General features: G+C 45.1%; 1 protein-coding gene across 8 annotated transcripts; it reads left to right on the top strand.

Annotated features, from left to right (window-relative positions):
• The first annotated feature begins 1,106 nt into the window (after positions 1–1,106).
• On the top strand, positions 1,107–21,251 carry LOC140304835 (uncharacterized). 8 transcript variants are annotated; one of them, XM_072383618.1, is made up of 11 exons: positions 1,107–1,207; positions 1,716–1,866; positions 6,276–6,384; positions 6,476–6,565; positions 6,685–6,801; positions 6,960–7,761; positions 13,001–13,174; positions 13,864–14,053; positions 17,103–17,176; positions 19,535–19,663; positions 19,836–21,251. In XM_072383618.1, exons 4-11 carry the CDS (start codon positions 6,557–6,559, stop codon positions 19,949–19,951), a joined length of 1,611 nt encoding a protein of 536 aa, XP_072239719.1. In that variant the 5' UTR covers positions 1,107–1,207; positions 1,716–1,866; positions 6,276–6,384; positions 6,476–6,556; the 3' UTR covers positions 19,952–21,251. The 8 variants fall into 8 exon arrangements, with proteins under 8 accessions (XP_072239719.1, XP_072239718.1, XP_072239727.1 ...); XM_072383619.1 differs by having other exon boundaries at positions 1,126–1,207; positions 1,672–1,866; XM_072383617.1 differs by having other exon boundaries at positions 1,122–1,866.
• The last annotated feature ends 1,900 nt before the right edge of the window (positions 21,252–23,151 follow it).

Genomic DNA, 23,151 nt, shown 5'->3' with positions numbered 1-23,151 from the left:
CAGCACCGTAAGAGTGGTTGTTATGTGAAGCCTTTATTAAGCTCGGCCTGCTGTGCGCTGCCCTGTCCGGTATATGGGCACGGGGGTTCCAGCGGGCCTCTGCCCGGAACCAGCCCCAGGGCACCGCTGGGTTCAACGGGTTCGAAGCTACACTTCTCTCAGTGTCCTTAAAGACGGGTCATGTGACCCCGCCCCTCTGACGAGCCGTGTCGTCACTCGAAACCATATCCGTTTTCACCCGTTTCATTACACATCAAGCTGCAGAGAGTGAAACCCTAAACCGGAAAAAAAATCCGTTTGCTTTCACAATAAAAGACAATAAGTCCGTGGGACGATGACTGCTCTGAGGAACCAGACGAAAAGTCATCTTACTCTGGCTGGAAACATTATGCTGGGTTTTCACATTCAAATAACTAAGAAGTTTAGACTTTGAGTAGTTCTTTTTTTTATTTTTAGGTTAAGCTGCTTAATCCAAAAATAAGTACGTAATCCTCTTATTTCAACCATTTCAGCCAGGACAAATCAGGTTTTGGTTTATTTGCTTTTGTTTTGAACAAGGTTTGAAATGTTTTTTTTTTTGTTTTTTTTTTACAGCTCAACGGTTTAAAGTTTAAAACCAGTGAACACACTGTGGACTTCCAGGTTTTCAAATGATATTTTAGCTCTACAATCATCTGAGTTTAATGTATTAACACACTTCCATGCTCGTTGGGGGTGTGGGATAGTTGATATGTATCTCAGAAATCAGTTTTACTCTTCAATTTAATTTATAAGCAAAAAACATGAGAAAGAAACATACAACACACCAGACATTAGTCAAGAAAAACACAACCTAGACAAATACGAAGAACTGACATATTCCTAAAGTCTTATTCTTTGTTGCAAGTTGACATATATTGTTAAAAGGAGTGGGAAGAGGTTACTAACCTGTGAATTCCGTCTGCTGGAGACAATGACCTGTAAGCTGTCTGAAAGCTGCCCTTTTAAACAGATTCCTATCTGAAAAATAATGCAGAAACAACGTGAACAAATGAAGGACCAATCTGAGTAAGCAAACTTTTATTTTTTTATCCTTGGCCGGAAGTCAGTTCAACGTTCGGCCGTGACGTTCTGTCTAAACGTTATTTCTTAAACTTAAGTCTCCAAACATTTCGTGGCCGAGACTTGCGCCTGTTTTCACAGCTGACAGCCTTCATCCCGCCAACAGGTCAGTGACACAGCTCCGTCCTCTTCCTCCTCGGTCCGCCGGAGCCCGAAACATGAAGCTAACCGCTGCGACAACAAGTGACAGCAAACATACTCACAGCGCACACAAACACATCCACGCCCTCCATCTCTCACTCCTCACGTCTCATCCTCTGAACACAAAAAGTGGGTTTAACCGGCCGAACCGGACAGAGAATCTCCTGGCGTCCCGGGCCCCTCGGACGGCACCGAGTCAAACATGGAGGGCTTCGCTGGACACAGCCTGGAGAACTTTATCAGTTAAAAAATATAGATATTTAACGGGGAGGTCGGTGCTTTTACTGTCTCACCCTTTATTTCCATAACTGCAGGCTTCTAACTGCACCAATGAAAAAGAAGGAGAGGCGTGAGGAGGAGGAGGTGGGGGTGAAGGGGTGTTAAACAGCCCTACAACCATCTTTTCTGTCCTGTTTATCCGCCATGTAGGCCATCCGAAGTGCCGTGAACTAACTTCCTACATGTGGCTGTAGGTGGCCTCAGCCGCGGCAGCTGCTGTCCGAGCGGGAGCCTCCTCTCCCCTCCGTGGATGGTGCGGGATAATATCTGGAGAGGCCGTGGCCGACATTTTAGCCGGGTCCGGGGGCCTCAACTCAGAGGGGACACCCGTGGACACGGGCGAAGGTAAAGCGTCTCCCAGTGTGGGTGTTTGAGTTTTACACCAAGTTTAACGACAGCTGACAGCTTTTACTCTGACAGAGATGAAGGTGTTTAACTGTCTTCTGTGATTTAAAAAAAAAAATGGCCACTTTCACATGGAATTCCATGCATGTAACTAAACTACCTGATTTAGTAAAGATTGTTAATGAATACCCAGAGAATACTCTTCTCGCAGCTCTGAAATGGAATATTTGTTGGCCATAATTAAACTCACTCCTCTACAGAATCCATTTCTAACTTCATGCCCAGGCCTGCGTTTCCTATTTTTTTCGCATTCTCGACCAAATAATGTTTGTCTGGGTTTGTTTTTGCTCTTGTTCTCTGGACCGTGCTGTCCTGTGGTAAGAAGCCTCGGTTTGCTCCGGGCTGGCGCTGCCAGCAGCTATCGCCTGCAGGTGGACAAACACCAGGGAAAGTTCCTCTGTTTTATTCTTCACTGCGCTTTAATGTTGAGCTCCAGCCCACGGCAGCGTGGCCGGACAGCGTCCGCAGGTGGCTGCAGCCGTTGAACGAACAGGCCGACAGAAATGCGCAGAAATCGACCGTATTAACAATTAATATTGGACATCCGGTGGCACTGCCAGCTGCGCCCCATTTTTATTGTTGTCTGCACTGAAAGGATCCCTGTTGTGTCGGCTGGATACTCCGCCAAGCGCGGTGGCTCCTTTTTGGTAAGGAGATCTTTTATTTCACACATATAAAGATGTTTGCCTGTGAATGTGTGACGGGAGAGCGAGCCTGATGTGGGAGCGCGGATCCTCGGCTCGCCGTGCCATGCGGGACACGGAGCTGGCTGCCACCATGGCACCTTCTCTTCGCGTTGTTTCTGCTGCTGTTGTCTCCAGCTGTGCGGACACCCAGTGCGGCCATGCTTCGTGAGTTTGGCTGCACAGATCGGTTCTGTGGCTGATTGGAGGGCTTTTTTAAAATGTATTTCGGGGATACTATGGATGCGCTCTGAAAGGACTGGGAGGGAGTCGAGGGAAGACAAACGGGGTCACTCGTGTTTTCCACCGGTAAGGGGAAACGCAGCGTCAAGGACACGGAGAGGCGGGGAAACATCCAGGTCATTTACGGAGTTTTTTCGATGTGTGGTATTCTTTTGCCAAATTTCAGTTATTTGATCACGGGAAACAGGAAGAATTCCCAGCTTTGTCCGCCATTCAGATTTTTGGAGCTGTAATTCGGTAAACTGGCTTCTCAGACAGCCTGGCAGTCAGACCGTCTGTCCTCTGAGCTTTCCGGTCATACTCTGCTATTTCAGCCTTTCTAAAGGCTCGTGCTTTAATTCACTTTTTTCCACAGTTCCCTTCTTCTGTGTTCGTGCGTGACCTCGGTCCGTCCGACGCAGTGCTGTCCGGGTTTTTTCTTTCTTTCCTGAAGAGGCCTCCAGCTGCTGAAGGTTCATTGTCTGGTCAGGCTGCTCGTGCTCTTCATTTGCCTCATGCTCTGCTGTCAGTTACTTACTTCCACATTACATTCAGATGCGTTTGCTTCGTGCTTGGATGATGATTTTGGGGTCGCTTTTTAAAAAAAAAAAAGAAAAAAAAAAAAAAATGAAGAACAAGATTTAATGAGGATGGTGGTGAAGTTTTAAAAAGAGAAAAACACCAAAGCAGTTTCTCGCTTTTACATTACTGTATATGCATTTTTTATATGAAAAAAAAAAATCATTTTTATCTTGGTCAGAAATGCCAGACTTGACACATTCCTCCACCTCATTGTGAGGTTGAATAGATCACATTTCCGTTCAGTGGGGGGGTAAATTCAGGGTTTTTGAAATGACCTCGCTGTGAATCCATTTTTAGTATTGGTGATGTATTTATGAACTGGTGTCTGAAGGCAGCTGACAGCGGATTTTGTTTACATGATGGAATGCTGTCCACACAGTTCAATGCTCTGCCTGTTCTGTGTTATTGAACAAATTATTGCAAGGATGGTGGTTTACTTTTGTGCAACACTCACTGTGCCCCCACAGTGTTCTTCAAAGTTACTCAAGTGCTTTTCTAAGGTGTTGTGTGGAGTCAGCTGGAAGTATTCATGTGGCTGGGTATAAGAAGCATAAGTGACTTTTGTTGTGCACAAACTGTGCTGCAGGAGCCAAGCGTAAATGTTAGCACGCGTGTTTGCTTTCTGAGCGTGTATCTGGTCGCAGACGCCACAGTTGTGTGGGTGTCCACTCCGCTTGCAGTCTCGTGTACAAAGAGCTGAGTGGATCATGTGCTGAACGTAAAGCGGATGATTCATGCTGCTTATTGACCTACAGTAGTTTGAGATTAGGTGCTTTTACATAGTTTTTCTGTGGACTGGAATCTGAGTGCAGAGGGACCTTTGAACTGTGCCCCATGTTGAAACAACGCAGGCTTTTATCGCACATAGGCACGCCTGCTTCCTCCATCAGCTGTGGTATGAACATGAGAACAAACAGCAATCTGCTTGATGCGTTGTGTTTACCTGGTTAATGCAGCAAACGCCACGAGGACCTCAGGTCTAAGTTGAAATGTTCATTTACAGTGGAGTGAACACTTTTATATGAATGTTAACTTTAAAACATCAGATATTAGCACATCAGCTAAGTCTCTGCATTTTCCTGACAGTGTTTTCATATTTGCTGATTTGCCTTTATGTTTATCTCAAGCAGAGAGCGAAACAGTCAAAGTTTGCCCATGAACAAGCTGCAGTGTTGGCACGTCTGACAGATAAACGTCCAGTGTTGAACCTTAAACTCCCAGGCTCTGTCTGTCAGATAGCCCTGCTCTCAGTGCTACTGCTGGAACACCACCATGAGAAGTTTGTAGTCTGCTGGGATCGTCGCCTTCCTTATCGACTTCAGAACTTGACTGTGTGTGTCTGAAAAGTCTTTGTGTACACGTTATGTTGGTTGCTGGCTTGCTTTGTGTGCCAAATACCAGTTTTCCATATTCCGTGCCAAGACGGTGTCATAACCCGCCCAACCATTCCTCATTTCCTCATTCTTGTGTGCCTGAGGTCAATCCACAGAGAACGTATTATGGCATTGTTCAGATCACTGAACCAGGATCTGTTGGAGCTGCCTGCTTTGTCTTCTCCACAGGTATTTAACTGTAGGCCCACATTGCTCCTGCACTGTTTGTGAGTGTGTTGCTAGCAAACAACCTCCTCCATTCTCCTTTATGGTGGTCGGAGCCGTGCTTTAACAAACATTAACTGAGGTAAAAAACAAAGTCACTGGTGGAGTGTAACCACACTGGGTGGAGTTAAAGAGTCATTCCTTCAGAGGACAGATGAGTTGGCTTCAAAGATATGCAGAGCTCTGCTCTGTAACTTTCTCACTGTTAACGGCAGCCAACAGTGTCCGAAAAAGACATTTTGTGTATATCCCTGTGTGACACAGAGCTCCATTGTTAGTGAGAAAGAATTAAAAGCTCACCAGACGTCTCTTTATTATCACAAACGGCCTCAGTTGCATTGTTTGCAGTAATCCGTCTCTTCCTGTTGAGTCATGTTTGCTAAAAACTGCAGTGTTTCTAGATATTACTGGGCTTCAATGAAATGTATTTGTGACTCCTAAAATGAACATTGTTAAAGTGAGGAACTACCGGTCAGGAGACCAGCATGTTGCAGGATGTGTCCTTTTCATTTTCATGCGAGCAGAGTGTGGACGTACAGTAACTGTTGAGATGAGCAGAGGGTTTCACTTTAACCCTGCTCTTTTCCCACGTCTCTGCTCAGATTTTTCCTGCTAGTAGTCTTCATTTCTTTCTCTGCAGATTGTATAATATTTCACAAAATAACACGATCTTCGTTCCTCCGTGCATGTTGGGTTGATGACAGCCCATACCGTTGAAGTAAGCTCTTTGGTAATTGTCCACGTTTGAATGTACAAATGCCACACGGTGAAATTCAGCCTTTTTCTAGTGCATGAAAGCTTTTCTTTTGTTACCTCAACCTCTCGCTGTTGATGTGACTTTCATAGGAAGTGATATGCCCTACATTTTTAGCAGCATGCTTTTTATGTTGAATAAATGATGTATTAATAGAAAAAGTAGCCTGCTAACATTGCTTGAACAGTGAAGAGCTCACTTCACAAAACACACACTGTAAGAAGCAAACATGTCAGAGTAAACTGAATGAAATGCCTGCATCTGCATTTTATCATCCTCAGAGCTGTCATCTCTTCTTATTTGCTGATCTAACTGAACTGGAGCTGTATTGCCATAAAATAATAGAGCTGTTACATAACAATCCATCTGGCAGTGTGCTTTGTATTTATGGTGAGTCCCGTGCTCAAGGCTCACCATTGATGTGCATGACATAACCGTAGATCTGGTTGCGTTAACGGTGAGTTTACTTCAGCTTTATTGCTTAATGCTTTCTGTTTTGACCTGAAATAGACCCAGGTCAGACCGCCTCGCTTCCATCTGTTCCTTCAGGCTGTGACACAGAGCTGCAGGGCTGCAACATGTGAGAAACAGCTACACTCTTTGAGCATCTCAACCTTCGGTAACAAACGTCCTCTCCTCTCTGCCTTTCTTCTGTCTTTGTTGTGGACTCTTCCTCTCATGTCTTCTCTTTGTTGCATTTCAACTCTCAGATCTGACCTTGGTTGTGTCTCTGTGGCTGAACTGATTTAAACTGACACTGCGTCCACATCCTGACACCCCCTGCCTCGGGCATGCCTCAGGTAAAGTAGCAAAGCCACTCAAAGTTGAGGAGTTGTTGTTCAAGTCTCACCTTTCTGACAGAATTCTGGTTCCCACGTTGGACTTCTGTCCCACTCTGTGTGTGTTTCCTCCCTTTCAGCCGGGTATGAATGGGATGGAGCCTGTGTTTGGCGAGGCCTACGGGGGACACAGGGGCCTGCTGAGCCCCTGCCCGATGGCCATGTCGCCACAGGGGGGCAGGACCGAGTATGATCAGGTGAGATGAGATGTTATGAAGAGAACTGCTGGTTTCACCAGTAAGACTTTAATTTTTAGATTAGCATATAATGAGGGTGTGACGTAAAACTTTATGGTGTTACAAGGTAAATGTAGTTCTAGATCAGCTGTGTTTAAGCATGTGTCTGTCCCCTTTAGAGTGTGCTCCTTATGCTGGGCTCCTCAGCACCACCCAGGAAACGGCCCTTTGAGTTGTTAAGTGACCTGGTGGATGATGGGGGCTTTGGTGAGGACCAGCACCCGGAGCGCTGGGATGTGTCTGCACTGGACGAGATGACTCGCTACACCAAGCTGGGCCTCGGGGTCGGAGGGGAGTTGCTGGCCTGCTCCGAGGAGGCTGTCCTGATGGGTCGCTGGGGGAGGAGCCGTGAGGAGCAAGAGGAAGAGGAGAAGAGAAGAAAGAATAGACACACATCCCCTCTCGTAATCCAGGAGGTCCAGGCCAGTGCTGCAGGGCAAGAGGAGGGCCATAACTCTGTTCCCATAGCAACACAGAGGGAGTTATGTTTTGCAGGAAGAACAGCAGGAAGAGGACAGGATGGAGGGATGTCAAGGGAGTGTGCAGTGGAGGTGTATCAAGTGGCACAGGAGGAAGAGGAAGTGGCAGCAGCAGCAGGGGTGGCTCTGGAGCACTGCAGCGAGGAACACAACTACTCCCTGAGCCAGGGAGGGGAGCTGGGCCCAGGGCCTGCTCACAGCTCCCAGTCTGAGGAGGAGCAGGTGGCAGAGACACAGCAGGAGGAGCAGGGTAGCGAGGAGAGCCAGGCTAACACAGAGCTGGAAGAAGACGAGGAGGAGGGGGAAGAAGAAGAAGAAGAAGAAGAAGAGGAGGAGGAGGAGGAGGAAGAAGAAGAAGAAGAAGAAGAGGAAGAAGCAGAGGAGGGAGCGGAGGAGACAGCTGTGGAGGCCGAACTCTCGAGCTCTTCAGAAACTGAGTGTGGTGAGTTTTGGCTTCAGTATCTGACCCTGTCTGCCCAGCAGAGACCAGTTTATGTCTTTAGTCCAGACAAGACCTCAGAGCATCCTGTGTGGCGTGGCCGGCTGAGCAGAGGCACGTTGGATATCTGTGGCTGTAGCGTTACTGTTAGGATGTGGCTCTGAGGGTCAACTGAAAGCGGTCTGTGACGGCCACACTCTTTAGAGTGGGGCAGGGGGCTTGTTTAAGTACGAAAGAGTATGAAAGTTGGTACTGATTGTTCAGCAGCGACACAAGCTGGGTTTTTGAAAAGTAACACCAACATACGAACTACAGACGGCAGCATTCAGCTGGTGGGTCATTAGAAACGTTTTCCAGCCTCGTTGTTTCTTGACACCACCCTTTCATTCACGTGCATTGAAGGCAACTGTGGCAGGTTTGACAGCTACTGTTGGGATGATTAACTGTGAAGGTACCGAACATTTCTTTCTTTCAGTGACTCAGTTGTGAAGATTAACTGCTTCTCTTCTCTTGTCTTGTCTTTTTTTTTTTTTTTTACTAAAGTTACTAAATTAAAAGGTTAATTAATTATGAAATCCAAATGCTGCAAGGAATTCCTCCATTTCCTTTTGATTTGAAGTTATTTCACATAGGGGAAAAAAAGTATAGGACAGTAAATGTCCTATAAGTGATGAAGAGTTCCAGCTGTTATTTTGTCCCATTCTTCCTGCAAACACGTCTTAAGGTGTGCAGCAGTGCGGGGGGGTGGTGGTTTCTCTGTTGGAGACAGGTCAGGACTGCAGGCAGCCGGTCCAGCACCCGTACCTCTTCTTCCTCAGCCAGGCCTTTGGAATGTGTCAGAATGTGGTTTTCCATGGTCTGCTTGAACAATGCATGGACGTCCCTGGAAAAGATGTGGCCTTGGTAAATGGTAAATGGACTTGTACTTGTATAGCGCTTTTCTAGTCTAACTGACCACTCAAAGCGCTTCACTACATGCCGCATTCACCCCACTCACACACACTCATACAGCACGTCTTAAGATACTTAACTACGTGCTTTTTTCTAATCATTCACACACATTCATACCCCCAATGATACACTGGGGGGGCAACGTGGGGTTCAGTGTCTTGCCCAAGGACGCTTCGACATGTATCCTGGGGAAGCCAGAGTCGAACCACCGACCTTCCGATTGGGCGACTGCTCTCCCTCCTGAGCTACAGCCGTCCTTGAAGGCAGCATATGTTGCTGTAAAATCTCAGTGAACCTTTCTGCATTAATGCTGCCATCACAGAAGTGGACGCCGCCTCTGGACGAGGTTAACATCAGGCTTCTTTTCTGCACAGTAAAGCTTGTGAATGAAACTCTGTATTGTAGTGCTTGACAAAGGTTTCCCACAGTAATGCCTATCAGTCCATGTGCTTCTATCAGCTGTTGATGAATGACGGTTCTTGATGCAGCGCCGTCTTTCTTTGAGCAACATTGTTTTTAAACATTTGAAGGATTTTCACCTACATTTGTGGACCAACTGGAAATCATCTGCCCATCTTTACTCCCCAAAGACTCGGTCTGTCATGGAGGCTGCTTTTGGTCTGAATCAAGATTCACTTGCAATCGCCTGTTAAATGACATTGTCATTTTATCATTTTTTGATTGTTTCCTTCCCAGAGTATTTTTTTGGAATGTATTGCAGGCCTGAACACTGATGTATATTGACAAAGGAAATTAAGTTGATGAAACAAAACGAGATATCTTTGGTTCACCTATAATTTTTTTTTTTTTTTTTTTGTAAGGTCAGAGAATTTTGATATTTTAATGCTGTCTGGGTCTCTCTACAGTTGTGGGATGCAACACCGCCATTGGGGAAAAAAACGGTTATACACGTGGATTTGTTTTCCTGCTAAACAGACCCGTTCAGCAAAGACACCACCCGACTCCACCAAAAATGTCAAGGAACATTGTAGACCTTTTCATGGTTCTAAATCTGCACCACAGCCACTTTTCAGACCGAGCTGAGCAAAGCAGCCGCAACACAGCACAGGTGAAGAGAAATAAGCTGTTACTTACCAGCAGCAACAACAATCTCAGTCTGCACCCATCTGTCATCCTGTTTCTTTTCTCTGAGTTCTCTCTAGCAGTAAAGTAAAATGGTAAATGGTAAATGGACTTGTACTTGTATAGCGCTTTTCTAGTCTAGCTGACCACTCAAAGCGCTTCACTACACTAAACAGTAATTACAAACAACGTTATTAGTTTGGTTCTTCATTCAATGATCAGAGGATTCATAAGTCCAATCTGATTTTTATTTATGATGAAAGTGTGTGTTTTTTATCTTGCTGTTGGTATGTGACCTAAAGGAAATCGATATCCTGCATGACTGGAAACCAAAGTTGTGTACTGCAATGTCTTAGCCTCTGGGAACTCCAGGGCTGTTCCGGGCCTTGGAATGTGCATAACAGAAGTCGGTGTACTTCAAAAGGATGCTTTTAAGATTCACAAAATGCTCTTGTGTTGCTTTTAGGATGTGAATTCCCACTGCGTCCTCATGTTTCCTAAGAGGTTCTTGTGGTTTCTGTTATGTTGAGGTAGTTGTCCACAGAGTTGTCTCGAGTATTTGCACAAACCTTTGGTGATAAGAAATGGAAAAAAAAAGGTTTCATTGTTGATTGTGTGCCACAGGAATTGGCACTGTGACCACCTGAGACCAGATCAAATTGTCCTCGCATTCTTCTGAACATCTCCAGTGTGTGGAGATCTCCATCTGTGACAATAGTTTTTGTAAAGTCTGGACCATCAGCACTTCAAAACAGCCCAATGCTTAACATTCTCCATATGCCCTGAGTGTTGGAAGAGATTTTGTGTCCTGACTGCTGGACCTGAAATCTAAACATATTAGATAACGCGCATGGAAACTGACTTGGCATCAGATGGCCATCTTTCCCAGGCTCGCTCTCCCTCCGATCGTCATCACATTAGATAAACAAATCTCAGGCGTCTTGTTGCGAGGTAATGAGAGGTCTCTGGCTCGATCTCAAACACCAGCCTGGGTCATGTTACAACTGTCACGAGGCACTGTTGTTGCTCTCCAATGTTATGCTAGTGTCTGTGCAGATTAGCTATATTTGCCTGTGACTACTGTAAAAACCTGTACGATGGATGAAAAACTGTTGCGGTACTGTGGGTGTGTGTACACACACAGACAGACATGGAAGCTGAGGGAGGAGTGCAGACAATGGAGTTATCTGCAGACAGGGCCAAATTACATTATGTTATATAACCTGTGTGTGTGTGTGTGTGTGTGTGTGTGGGAGGACTTGCAATCCCTAGTGGCAAAGATCATGGTTCTTAAATGCAAGTAAGAATAAATCCAAGTAGAAGCTCTTCACCAGAGCAGGATGTTGAGGACTTGTGAACGTAGCTCTGATTGTTTGAAGAAGCGTCTCTGTTCTCCTCCTGATTGTGCAGCTCTGGATTATTTATGATGTCATTACTTGTGGCTCTGGACGCCTGAGGCTAATCTTCTGTGACATCTGTTCAGGAAACGGAATACATGCGTTCAGTTATGGCTGGTGGCTTTGTCACTGAGACATACAGCATGTGTTTGTGGATTAGGGCTCACAGCATGATTTCTTACCAGGTCGCCATAAACGTACGAAGCTGTCGGTCACCATTAGCGTTCAGCTATCTCTTTAGGTAGCAGGGGATTTCTGTTAATTGCCTTGCAGTAATGGATGACTGTCAGTTTTCTTTGAAGCACAAAGATGGAATGACCTGGAGGATTGTATCTGTATTTGGATGGTTTCATCGCAGCTTCACTTTGGTGTACTTCAAACTGTAAGGGATTCTGTTTGAACATCTGGACCAGACTACAATCCTTAATCTCTGTTTCTTTGGTCAAAATGGACATTTTCTTTTTCTAATTTCTAGAAGGCTTAATTTGTGCACATGAGGTAACAGTGGAGACACAAAGTGATCACAATAAAGCAGCCTTTCTAAAATAGTTTTAAAGTTTGCTAAAATAAACATTCACTGCTGAGGTGCCTAAGAGCAAGGCTGCAGACCACCCCCCCCCCGACAGTTGCAGGATTACATTCAGAGGTCACAGTCCTGTGTTTCTAAAAGCATGTTGGCATATGAAGGATTCTTCTTCTTTGTCTCATGAATTCTGTGTCAAGTCAGCGATAAAGTGTAATAAGCCCCCCCTCACTCTATCGACTGGCAACACCTCTTGAGTGCACCACAAAATCCTCATGCAGGGGCACACTGCATAAAGCTCTGGTGTTAAAACTAAACCAAACTAAACAGTAATTACAAACAACGTTATTAGTTTGGTTCTTCATTCAATGATCAGAGGATTCATAAAATTGCTCAGAATCCACAAAGTTGGTGCATGAAAACATCTGTTTCAGGATTGCCTTTATGCTAGAGTGTTGCCACTGAGCAGCTCCCTCACCGTCCCATGACAAAGAGAGCTGCACGGCAACAGCTGCATTCACAGGTTGCTCGGCTGTTCTGTCTGAGCATTTAATCATGCACACACATTAGCTACAGCATGTGAGCAAGCTAACTAAGATGAGGAAATCGGCTGCTGTTCGATCAGTGTTGAGAAACAAAGCCATGGATATTATTATCCCTCTGTGTCCACTTTTAAATAACGGCTACTATATCATGTTGTGTACTAATGTCTTATATCCTGTCAGTGGGGTTTAAATGAGCTCTTTGATGGCTCAGCAGTTCTGTCACTTCACAGGATATTTAGAGTTGCATGTAACTATGTGTGGTGAGCTTCTCAGTGACATTAAACCAGTAGATGAGATCAAGCAAGATAAGAGCAAGAGGGCCAAAGAGAAGTGAGCCTTTGCAGTGTACTCTGGAGTCAGATGAGGACACGATGGTTGCAGTGTTCTGCAGATCGCTTTGACCCAGATGAGCAGTGAAGTGTGTGTTTGCAGCACGTATGGTAGGCAGAGGATGAGTATCAGATGTGACAAAGCGAAATATTTGTTGAAGTGAGAATTAAGAGTCACGCTGTGCTTAGAGTTGCTGGAGATGAATGAATGGCACTCGGAGCCCTGTTGTAGATGGATTCATTATGGGGCAGTATTCCTGCTAAAATGTCTCGTACAATATTCACATCTTAAAAATCCAGTCAACTACGGAGGAATTGTAGAAAGTAAGTTTCCACTTTTTTGCAGAATTCTAAAACTTCTACAGCATTTTGTATAAAGTGCCCAAATGTAAAAATGTGTGTTTGTGCCACCAGAGGTTGAGGCAGAGCCAGCCAGGCAGCCAGGTGAGCGACCATCAAAGCGACGCTGTTTCTGGGAGTACAGACGCACTCGGGAGTCGGCCACGAAGAGAAAACTTGGCGGTGACGTCCACTGGTCCCTGTCCTGGTCCTCCAGCACTCTGCCCAGTACACTGTACCGCCGTGAGGGTGAGGTCACTTCACTGCTGCATCACTCACTGCATAAATAGACCATTAATTAATTAACAAAATGAGGAATTTGTTAGTGGTAAAGGAATCGTAAAATTGACCAATCTATTATGTAAAAACAGGCTTATATGGGTTTTATTTTTGTGGGGGGGGTCAGACGTTAGGAAGTAACTTTGTGAAGCACAAGTGTTTGATTGATCTGTAATTTCAGGCTAATCAGAGAAGTGGAGGCTGAACAGAGTTCAAAGATGCAACAAATAGGAGCCGTGTAGCAGCAGGAGTCGTTGCATCAGATGACACAAATCAGATCAGGACCCTCAGGCGTGTGCCCTACATACAGCTTTTCTTTTTCAAACTGAATTTTTCAGCATTTCTCTGACAAGTGAATTGTTGCATCAGCTTGGCAGCGCAGGCCCACATGACACAGTCCATTAATGTAATCCTGCCAGTAAACTGCTGAAATTCTAAGATAAGCGATACTTTCCCACAAATGCAGAAATCCACATGTCCTCTGTATCCTTTAATATGTGTCGCCTTGCACCAGAGTTTGGGACCTTTCCAAGAATGTTTACTTTACTGCATCATGAAATATGGACCTGAAGAAACATGATTGGATGGATGATTGTTAAAAAAGGATTGCAAGACGTGCACAGGCACGAAATAACTTAATTATGTTATGCTTTGTTCAGGCAAAAAAGGGCGCCGCAAAGCTCGCAAAACAGACGCCAGCGACCTAACCCCAAACCCCCAGAAGCTCCACAACATCGGAGAGCAGCTGCAGAAGCTCAATGCAGCCATCGATGGCATGGGTCCAGTCCACGAGCTGCCTGCTGTTGCTCGAGCCCGCTCCCGCAAGGAGAAGAACAAGCTGGCCTCAAGGTATCACATGCTCTTTAGTGCCCTCCTACATCTGCTGCACCGTGTCAGCACCTCAGAGAGGTATTGATTTTGAGGTTTTCAGTGTTGCGTCTGAATTATTGGTGGGAAAGAGAGCCCCGCAGGCAGTCCTTGTAAAGATTGTTTTTAAATGATGATGTGCATTTAAATGTTGACCTGCTAATGTTCTTTCTGAATGACATGCACTGAGAGGAATATATTGAGGAAAAATCTGAGGGAATTGAGCTTTTTTCTGGTGCTTTGTATTTTCATTGTGACGTGAAGATTTGATTTGATTCTCTCTGAGAAACAAGCAGAAGACCTTTAGTCTGCTTCCTACAAAAACCTGCCTCCATAGGCTTTAATACTTTTTCATTTCTTTTTTTACAAAATCATTAGAAATGTGTCCCTGAGGATGATATACACAGCAGAAAGGGTTTTATTGTTGAGTTGATTAGCTATTTTTAAAGAGTTTAGCCTGGATATTATCCTTACAGAGTGAGTGAAGGAAGCCTGAAGGGAAGCAGAAGAAAACCACAGAGACTGAGATGGAGGGAAGCAGGATGAAAGGCTGAATGGGCGGAAATCAGGCAGGACTGAGGAGATGGACAAGGAGTTAAATGTGGAGGGACAGATGGGTCATGTAAAGTTCATCTCTGCAGGGAGGGAGGTGGAAAATTCAAAATTCAGGACATTATTAAAAAGGACGTGGAATCTGAGATTATCTTTTATTCTGCACAACACAAATGCTCCATCTGATGGAAAGTTGGCACAAGAAATGCTGGAAGAAATAAACAAGCAGGGGCCGGGGAGAAGGAAGTTTACTGCTGGAGACAGTGTGCAGTTCACTCTCACTGTAAAGTCACTGAGTTCATGTTTCAAGTGAATATGCAGGAATTTCATCTGTGAAGATTCCCTTCTTTTTAAAGGATATCTGAGCCCAGATCAGGGCCGGCAGTGGGATTATCCAGACTGACTTCCACACCTTCCCCCTCATTCCTTTCCCAATCATATCGAAATGCTCAAGGCGATCGGGTGGAAAAGAGGAAAAACACTCGCCTGGGCTGAACACAGTTAGTGCTGGGAGGATCACGTTCTGACCTACTGACTGTACAACAGTGTAAAAGAAACAAACCCTGACTTTTACAATGCATGTAAACATGTTTGTCCAACCAATCTCTGAAGAAACCCTCCAACACTCCCGGATAATGTGCTTGGGGATCCACTCACTCCTGCATTTTAAACCCTCGCTCGACTCAGAGGTCCTGGGTGCTCTGTTGATGCTCCAAAGTTCCTTCTTTCTGCATCTTTAACTACAACCAGTAAAGTGTGAGTGTATATTAATCCAGCTGAGTTCCCCATAAAGCTGCTCTCGTTCACATATTTGTCTGTTTCTCTTGTCAGAAACTGGGACGGAAAATCAGCCCATTAAGACTTCGTGTCAGCTGATGGTCACTTAAAGCTTTTCCAGACTTTTCCAGAACTATAAATACTATAAACACTGCACTCTGAGATGAGACAACCTGTTCCTTAGAGAAGCATATTTTTCATAGAAGGGGAGGTGCGGTGCTTTTTTTCTCACTCTGCTGTCACATCTCTCCTGTGCTCCTCTGTGTTTGTCTTGGACTTGACGTTCTCTAACCGATGTTAACGGACTTTTTATACATCAGCTGCACATTCATTGTTTGGTGTGCACATTCACGTTCATGTGACCGGTCTCATTTTGGTTTATCTCGCAAAACTAATTAAGAAGACAAATTCCTCACCACATGGCCCATCTCTGTTGCAAAACACTGAACCCTGGCACGTCCAGCGGTGTGTGATAGAGGAAAAAGTCCCTGTGTTGTTTGTAACACTGTATAAACTAAGGTGTGTGTGTGTGTGTAAATGGGTGAATGTGGCTTGCAGTGTAAAAGCGCTTTAAGAGGTCAACTGACTAGAAAAGAGCTGTTTAAGTACAGTCCAATTACCAATTATTGCTCTAAACAGTAAGAGGAGATGCAAATGTTCACCTTCTTAAAAAAACCTCATAAGCTTATAACACCTTGAGACTAGACTTATTTTGGCACCATATTTTTCTCAACCGAAAGACCAGTTAGTGTGCCGCCAATGTAAAGCCATCAGTGACTGGAAGCTGCGCGCTATCAACACAACACAGACTGTCTGAGAGAAAATATAGCTCCAAAGAAAACGGCCATCAGAAGCCAAAGTGAACTGGTGTAAAAGTCCATGGTGTGCTTGCTGTAAGCTTGTGGATTGTTTCAGATGGTGAAAATGTACTCTTCTTTTGTCTGTGATTTGAGAAGCTGGTAGCTTTGCTAGCCCATCAGAGAGCACAGTGACTGCTGTCTGCTGCAGGTGGGACACGGCCACGCAGCCCTGATCTGAAAAAATGATATCCCTGTAACACCGTGTGATGCACAGTTTGCAGCACTCTGGGGTTCAGGTTCCAACAGGTCAGGCTTACTTTGTACTTGTTTAATGCAGGTTACTGAATGCATCAGGAGAGCTGCAGGATGCGGGAGAGCAGAAGAGAAGATGGACCAATCATAGCTTTTTCTACACGACCTCTCTAACAGCTTAGTTAGAATGTTTGCAAGCTGAAACATCAGAGCTGTGGTGTTCCCTTCATCACTGAACAGCTGCAGGGACTGTGTAGTTCCTGTACGCCAACACTGACTTTCATTTAGCCGTCTCACAGCTGCAGGAGAGGAGAAACTCTCTGCATGCTGCTTACAGTCGCGCCCATGAGACCATGTAATACTTCTGCATCCATTTTAGTTTGTTAGTCTCGGCTGCCTTTTTTTCACCGATCACCCAACGCTCAGAAAGCAGACCAGTTGTATTTTCTCCGTGTCAGATGCTACTTTAGAGGAGCAGTGGAGGTTTACAGTCAATCTTACAGTTTGGAAATACATCCTTGCTCGTGCCTCTCCAGCTGCTCTTAGTGCGAGTTGGCTGACTATGTAACAGGATCATGTGGTGAACAAGAATACTCGAGCAGAGTTGGCCGTTCCAGGCAGTGACTGTGCTTATTTCACTGTGTTTTCAGGGCCTGCCGGCTGAAGAAGAAAGCCCAGCATGAGGCCAACAAGATCAAGCTCTGGGGGCTCAACCAGGAGTATGGTGAGTGCTGGAGACCAGTTTGATGTTGAAGGATTGTGTTCTGCTGACTCATGGGCTTAATCAAACCTTTAAATCCATTTGGGTAAACTCTTCATTAGGCTTTTCTTTAGAATGAATAGGTTTTATCATGACAGTAAAGGGTTATTAGAAGTGAAAATAGTTTGGTTTGGTATTGTTTAGTTGTCATACTTGTTGACAGGTGATCTGTACAGCCACTTTGGCTGCCTGCCAGGTTTTTACAGGTGAGGAAACACTTCAGTCTATTATTAACAACTCCACCTTGGTAATTGTCATTGCTAAAGCACCCAGACCAACCTGGCAACCCAAAGCTACCTGCGGTGGTCCAACATCAAAAGTGTGTTCTTCCTCGTCTTTTATTCCACCTGCAGCACATTTTAGGGTTTTTGAAGACAATGGAAACTGTTTTCACTGTTTTTATGGTGTGATTAAATCAAACTCAAGCATCTTATTTCTTTCTCAGTTTCTGTGAATAATAGTTGTACTGACAAATTCAAATGCCACCTCATTGTAAGATAAAATCCAGTCTTCATAGAGGAACCATCTGTGTAGGAAATCATGTAAGTGCAGAGAGCTGATTCTAACAGGAGCACTGCAGAGCATGCATGTATGGAGTAAGAAAAAAACTTACTCCATGTGATAATCAGCACCTCACTCTGCCAAATTTCCTGGCCGTCTCCTGCCTTCTCCTCCTCCTCGTCAGCATGTAGATTGGTTCAGCCTCTTTGTAACCTTACCAGCTCCCTCGGCCCTTTTCTTCTCCTAGTTTTTTTTTTTTTTTTTTTTGTAAAAAACATTCCAGTTATTCCTGACCCTGGTTCAGCATTTCATTCCAAAGGCTTTTGTTGCAGCCCCTCCAAACTTTTGTCTTTTTGTCAGGAAGCTGAATCACACAGGCCTCAACCTGACATTTTTATTCTCTTCCTCTCTTCCTGAAACCATTTTTTTCTCCCGTTCACTCGTTCCAGCACTGTAATTTACATCTTTACAAAACATACATTACTCACTCAGTTGCAGATCCAACAAGAACACACAGTGCACTCATTCGCCCACACACACACAGGCTCTTCACTGAGGAGCGATCCCATCAGTATGTGAACAAAACACACTGACAGGCGAGGTGTTGCAGCACCACGAGGTCACATGACTTCTCTGGAAGAGGAGCCAGAATAAGAGGAGGTTGTCATGTTTCACCCCATCAGTCCGCACCTGGACAGCCAGTAAAATGGTTTTCCTCTGGTGGTCTCCCTCAGAGAGCTGAAAACGGGTCTCTGACTGCTTTCACACGCCTCGATCAATGCAGGACTGTAACACCTCTAACGCCATTCTGTTTGTAAGATTCACAAACAGGAAGCTGATGCTCCTCTGAGCCAGCAGCAGAGGTGGTCACATGGCCCAACTGATGTGTGTGAGACCCGGCAGTCGCTCAACTGATGCCATGATGTCGGCATGCGCTGTTCAGTTCTAACATGCCACTGTTTGGTACATTTGAATACAAAGACGAGCAGCGGTGGCACGATGAGCACAGTCCACCACTGCTGGTAACTGTAGTCTTTCATAATCCTCTGCCAGAGTCTGGTTCTAGTTGAACTTTATCATTTCTAAACGTGGATGGGATCTAAACAGAATTGAAACTGAAATTGGTGTGTGAGTGTGTGGATAGTCCTTTTTCTTTTTCAGGAACCGTCATCGCACACATTTTTCTGCTTCATACAGCCGCAGACTTTTCTTTTGGCATGTTTGAACCTCTGTGCCTGACAGACCTTTGCTCTGACAGCGCTCTTCTCTGATGCTGACGGTTTCTTTACAGTCAGGGTACAGCATTTCAGGTTGGTGGGTTTAGTTTCAGAGTGTCAGTTCATTGTATTGCACAATTCAGTGTAGCCAGTGGACGGCTTTATTTTTGTGGACATGCTATGAACATCAGTAGGGCAGAGCTCTTGTCACCCATGAACTACTGGATTCATCCACGGTGAATGATGCTTTGTCTGTCCTTAGACACTTTTATGCTTCTGCTTTTAGGTAAAGCGTTATGAGATAACTAACTTGTCTCCCAAAACAAACCTGGAAGGTTCGCTAGCAACACTGAGCATCATCGGGGCAATGAAGTGTCAGTCAAAAACGCATAAAACAATGGTAACAAAGCTCTTAATAAACCTTGCCGAGCAGCAGCAGAGAGTGTTGCTGGAGTAGCTGCAGGTATTCACGTGTGTGCGTGGATTTATAGTCGGCGTTCTCAGCTGCGGTGCGGGTTTTTATTTCTTATTTTTTAGGTTTCATGATAATTGATGATCATTTAAACTAACTTTATTTTTTCATATTTTACTCTTTTTTTCACAGAAAACCTGTTGCGGGCTCTGCTGCAGATTAAGGAGGTGATCAGACGACGGGTGGAAAGCAGTGAGGAGGACGACATGGACGAACGCGGGATGACCCAACGCCTGGAAGACATCCTCAAAGAGTCCAGCGGTTAGAATCACCAACACCACAAAAAAAAACCACACACACTCACACACACACACACAGCTCTGAGACTTCACTAACTTGGTGCTTCACGCTAACATTTTGACACATGCATTTCAGAACATATAATGATCCTTCCCCTTCTTTTCTTTCCATTTCACGATCGTGACACCTTCAGGTCCCTTAGTCGCTGGGCGGACCAAAGACTTTGTGCAGAGGATTCTGGCGGCCAGCGCGAGCAGTCAGAACCAGCGCAAAGAGTCCCTGCAGGTAGGAGATGAAGGAGCAGGGTAAATCTACCCTGTACTCATCTTCCTCCACACCCCTGTCCAAGCACCACCCACCTGACCTGACCTGGGAAAGCTTCTCTACACCTGCTCCACTCTCATGTTGTGCACACTTGAGAAAGAGATGGAGGCATGGACAGGCTGGGAGATACGAGGAGGAGGAATGAGTAGCCTGAACGATGTGCCGGCCTGCTCCTGGTCCTCTGCTGTCTGCTCTCCTGTAACAGCAGCTGTCTTCACCGCTCTGCGTCTGCAGGCTGCACCTTAACACCACCAGGCCAGAGCTGCTGCTGACATCTCTGTATTCTTTCTTGTGTGTGTGCGTGCGTGTGTGTGTAATATACTGTATGAGTGTGTATAATGTTCCTTTTTCCCTCTGTGTGCGTTTCCCATTGTGCCTATGAATAGACATTGCACTGTTTTGTAGATGGTCGTAGTTGTCGGCAGGGGATCGGTAGTGAGCAGAGGGCGAGGGGGCGTTTGAGGATAGAGGAAGTTCTACAGTAAGGAGGTGGGAGGCGCCCAAGTCCGGAAAACAAAGAAGTGGGTGTGTTTTCTCATTTGGCTGGGTTCCTGTAGAACTACTGCACACCATTGGCATCTGAAACGTCAGTAAGTGTTGTGACACGATGGTAAAGTTAAAAAAACAAAAGTGAAAATGGCACCTTAATTCAAACTGACCAAAGATAACTGATAATGTTTAAGCACCTGGACACTAAAACCTCTCACTGCTTCAGATGCTGCCTGCCATTAGCACATGACTTTTATTTAGAAAGAGAAGGAAGAGACTAAACACTTGGATTGCTGTTATCTTGAGCAGCATGCTCCCATCACCCAGTGGACTCCTTTCACCTAAATGCACTCCAACTGTGTATGTGAGAGGCAGTGGTGTGGCTGCGACAGTATTTGTTCAGCCCTGTGACTCTGCAGCCTGGTGCTCCTTATTCTTATCTGCAGTGGCTTCATTTGAACCCACAAAAGGGAAGTGTCCTCAGTGCGTTCCCCAAGCTCTCTCCTCAACCCCTGACCTCATTAAGTAGCTCAACTTCCTGAATTGCAATGACAAATAGAAAAAACACTTGTAGATCTAGACAGCAAAAAAATAAGTCTATTTTGTTGTTTTTTTTAATAATTTTGTTGTGATTTGGCAATGCCACAGCCCACAAAGTGGGTATCAGTCATGTGAATTTGAGAAATTCTGCCTTTCTTCTGTGGTTTTTGCTTTAGCTGTAGACCAACCTGTCCACGCTCTCTAAATATTGTTGGACATTAAAAAAAAAAAAAAAAAAAGTCTGTGACCCTTTGAATTGCACTGTGGTAAGAGCAACTAAGCACCTTTGAAGAGGGCTTCAGATCCTCCAAAAGAGAAAAAAAAAAGACTCTTGGCACCTTTTTATAGAGATGGATATGGATTTAGGGACTTGAGAGCGCCTCGCGCTTTGGGACTGACTGGTGGCTTGGCTTTGTGTCAGTGCGGTGCTACTATATCATTAGAAGATGAAAAGCAATGCAAACCTGTGGAGGCTGGAGGCAGTAACTGCTGACTGGGTTTTGTCCTGCGAGCATGTGCTGTTGTAATGGGCAGTTTGTTTGCATAATGACGCCTTTCTGAAGTGCCTGGAGTTTAAAGCCAGCGGGACCTGTGTTATTATGCCTGATCTTAAATCCTGTTACAAGGTAAACTTAACCTATGACTACTGGATCAGGCTTGGCCTCACTTGGCTTTATTAAGAAGGAAGAAAAATGCAGGCTTGTCTTGGGTCGTGTCACCTGTTCAGCCAAAAGAACGTTGCAAAATATTTTCCTTTCAGTTGACGCGTATATGTGGAGAGTAGCTGGCACCGGTGTCTGTCATCACCTACATGGAAGAGTGGCTGTAAGCTGAGCGGTTTCCTTCTGTTTTCCAACCTTGATGAGCGCCTATCTGGGCTGCATTCCAAAGCTACTGTACTTAAACATGCTGCTTCCCTCCTATGGAAAGGTCATTTCTCATCTGAGCCAGGATGGAAGCAGTTAACCTTGAGCTCTTTCTCGTTCTTTGAAAGATGTGGACAGAGGAGTTCAGGGGTTACTGTTGCTACTGTTTTAGTTTTTCTACCCTTTGAATTATGAGAAATGTTGGTCACTGAAGTTTAAAATGTGCTCCAACCCGCCATCTGTCATTTTCACTCAGAATTCAAAAGTTTGTCGTTCAAAGCTGTGTTGGGTAACGCAGAGCATCATCTGCTGCTGAGCTGAAGAGAAACCTGTCTGTGGATTTGAAACAGTTAGCGAGAGGGTATAAGGGTGTAGCATCTCTCCTGAAGTGCTGTGGACTGTCCCTGTAACTGTAAGAGCCAGCAGAGACCAGGCCTCCTGTCTCTGCTGCCATGCCCGTTTCAGTTTTCCAGAGTGTTTCTGTTTACTTGCACCTGGAAGAAGCAGATATAATTTGCACTCTTTCCTTTGGCAGTTCTCGTGACTGTCCTATCAGGATGACCTCAGCCTGGCTCCACTGAGCTGTGGTGTCCAATATGCAGCATGCTCTCATCTTTTTTTAAGCTGTCCAGCTCTGGCCTGATATTGACCATGACTCTGCATAAACTGGATGATCCTTTTTGTAACTTCCTCGCCCGTTTCAGACAGACAGACAGACAGGGTGTCCCTGTCTGCCTGTCTGTCTGAAACGGGCCTCTCACTGAGGCACATGTCTGCCTTTTTCTGAGAAAGTTTTTTTGTGGAAAGTGGGACCCATCTCAGCTGATAGTCTGAAACCTTTGAAGCCCTCTTATGTCAAGTATACACAGACTGAGCTGACAGGTGGAATAATGAGGCTGCTAATGAAGAAATCTGTTGCTGCTCTGCTGCCGTTGTTAGTCCACTGGAAGCATGACCAGACTCAACCAGTCTGAGTTGTTATGTGTCCGAATCATCGGAAGGATTTTTCCCACACATACTATAAGGTGTTACAGATGCACAATAGACATAAAATGGCTAAAAAGTTATTGGAAAAAGAAGAGCTCTGTTGCTTGAAGGTGCCCTACTGTAGAATGCCTTCAGTGGATATTTGATCTGCAGCAAAGGCATGATGGAATAATCACATCAGTGATTAAATATGTAGAATCAGCAAACTGTTCTCTGCTTCCGTTGACATGGTCTGTTATTTTTTTCACCCTAAACTGAAAATCTTTGGGTTTGGGGCCGTCTTTAATATTGCTGTCATGTTTT

Source organism: Leuresthes tenuis, unplaced genomic scaffold, assembly GCF_036924035.1.
Source record: "Leuresthes tenuis unplaced genomic scaffold, fLeuTen1.0.hap1 SCAF_4, whole genome shotgun sequence".
Taxonomy (NCBI): Eukaryota; Metazoa; Chordata; class Actinopteri; order Atheriniformes; family Atherinopsidae; genus Leuresthes; species Leuresthes tenuis.
This window is presented reverse-complemented; position numbering and strand designations above follow the sequence as displayed.

Bases quoted from the DNA above. Each gene is read 5' to 3' on its own strand.
- LOC140304835 (XM_072383618.1), top strand. The intron at 13,175-13,863 runs GTGAGGTCACTT...TGCTTTGTTCAG, and splicing joins TACACTGTACCGCCGTGAGG to GCAAAAAAGGGCGCCGCAAA. The intron at 14,054-17,102 runs GTATCACATGCT...CTGTGTTTTCAG, and splicing joins AAGAACAAGCTGGCCTCAAG to GGCCTGCCGGCTGAAGAAGA.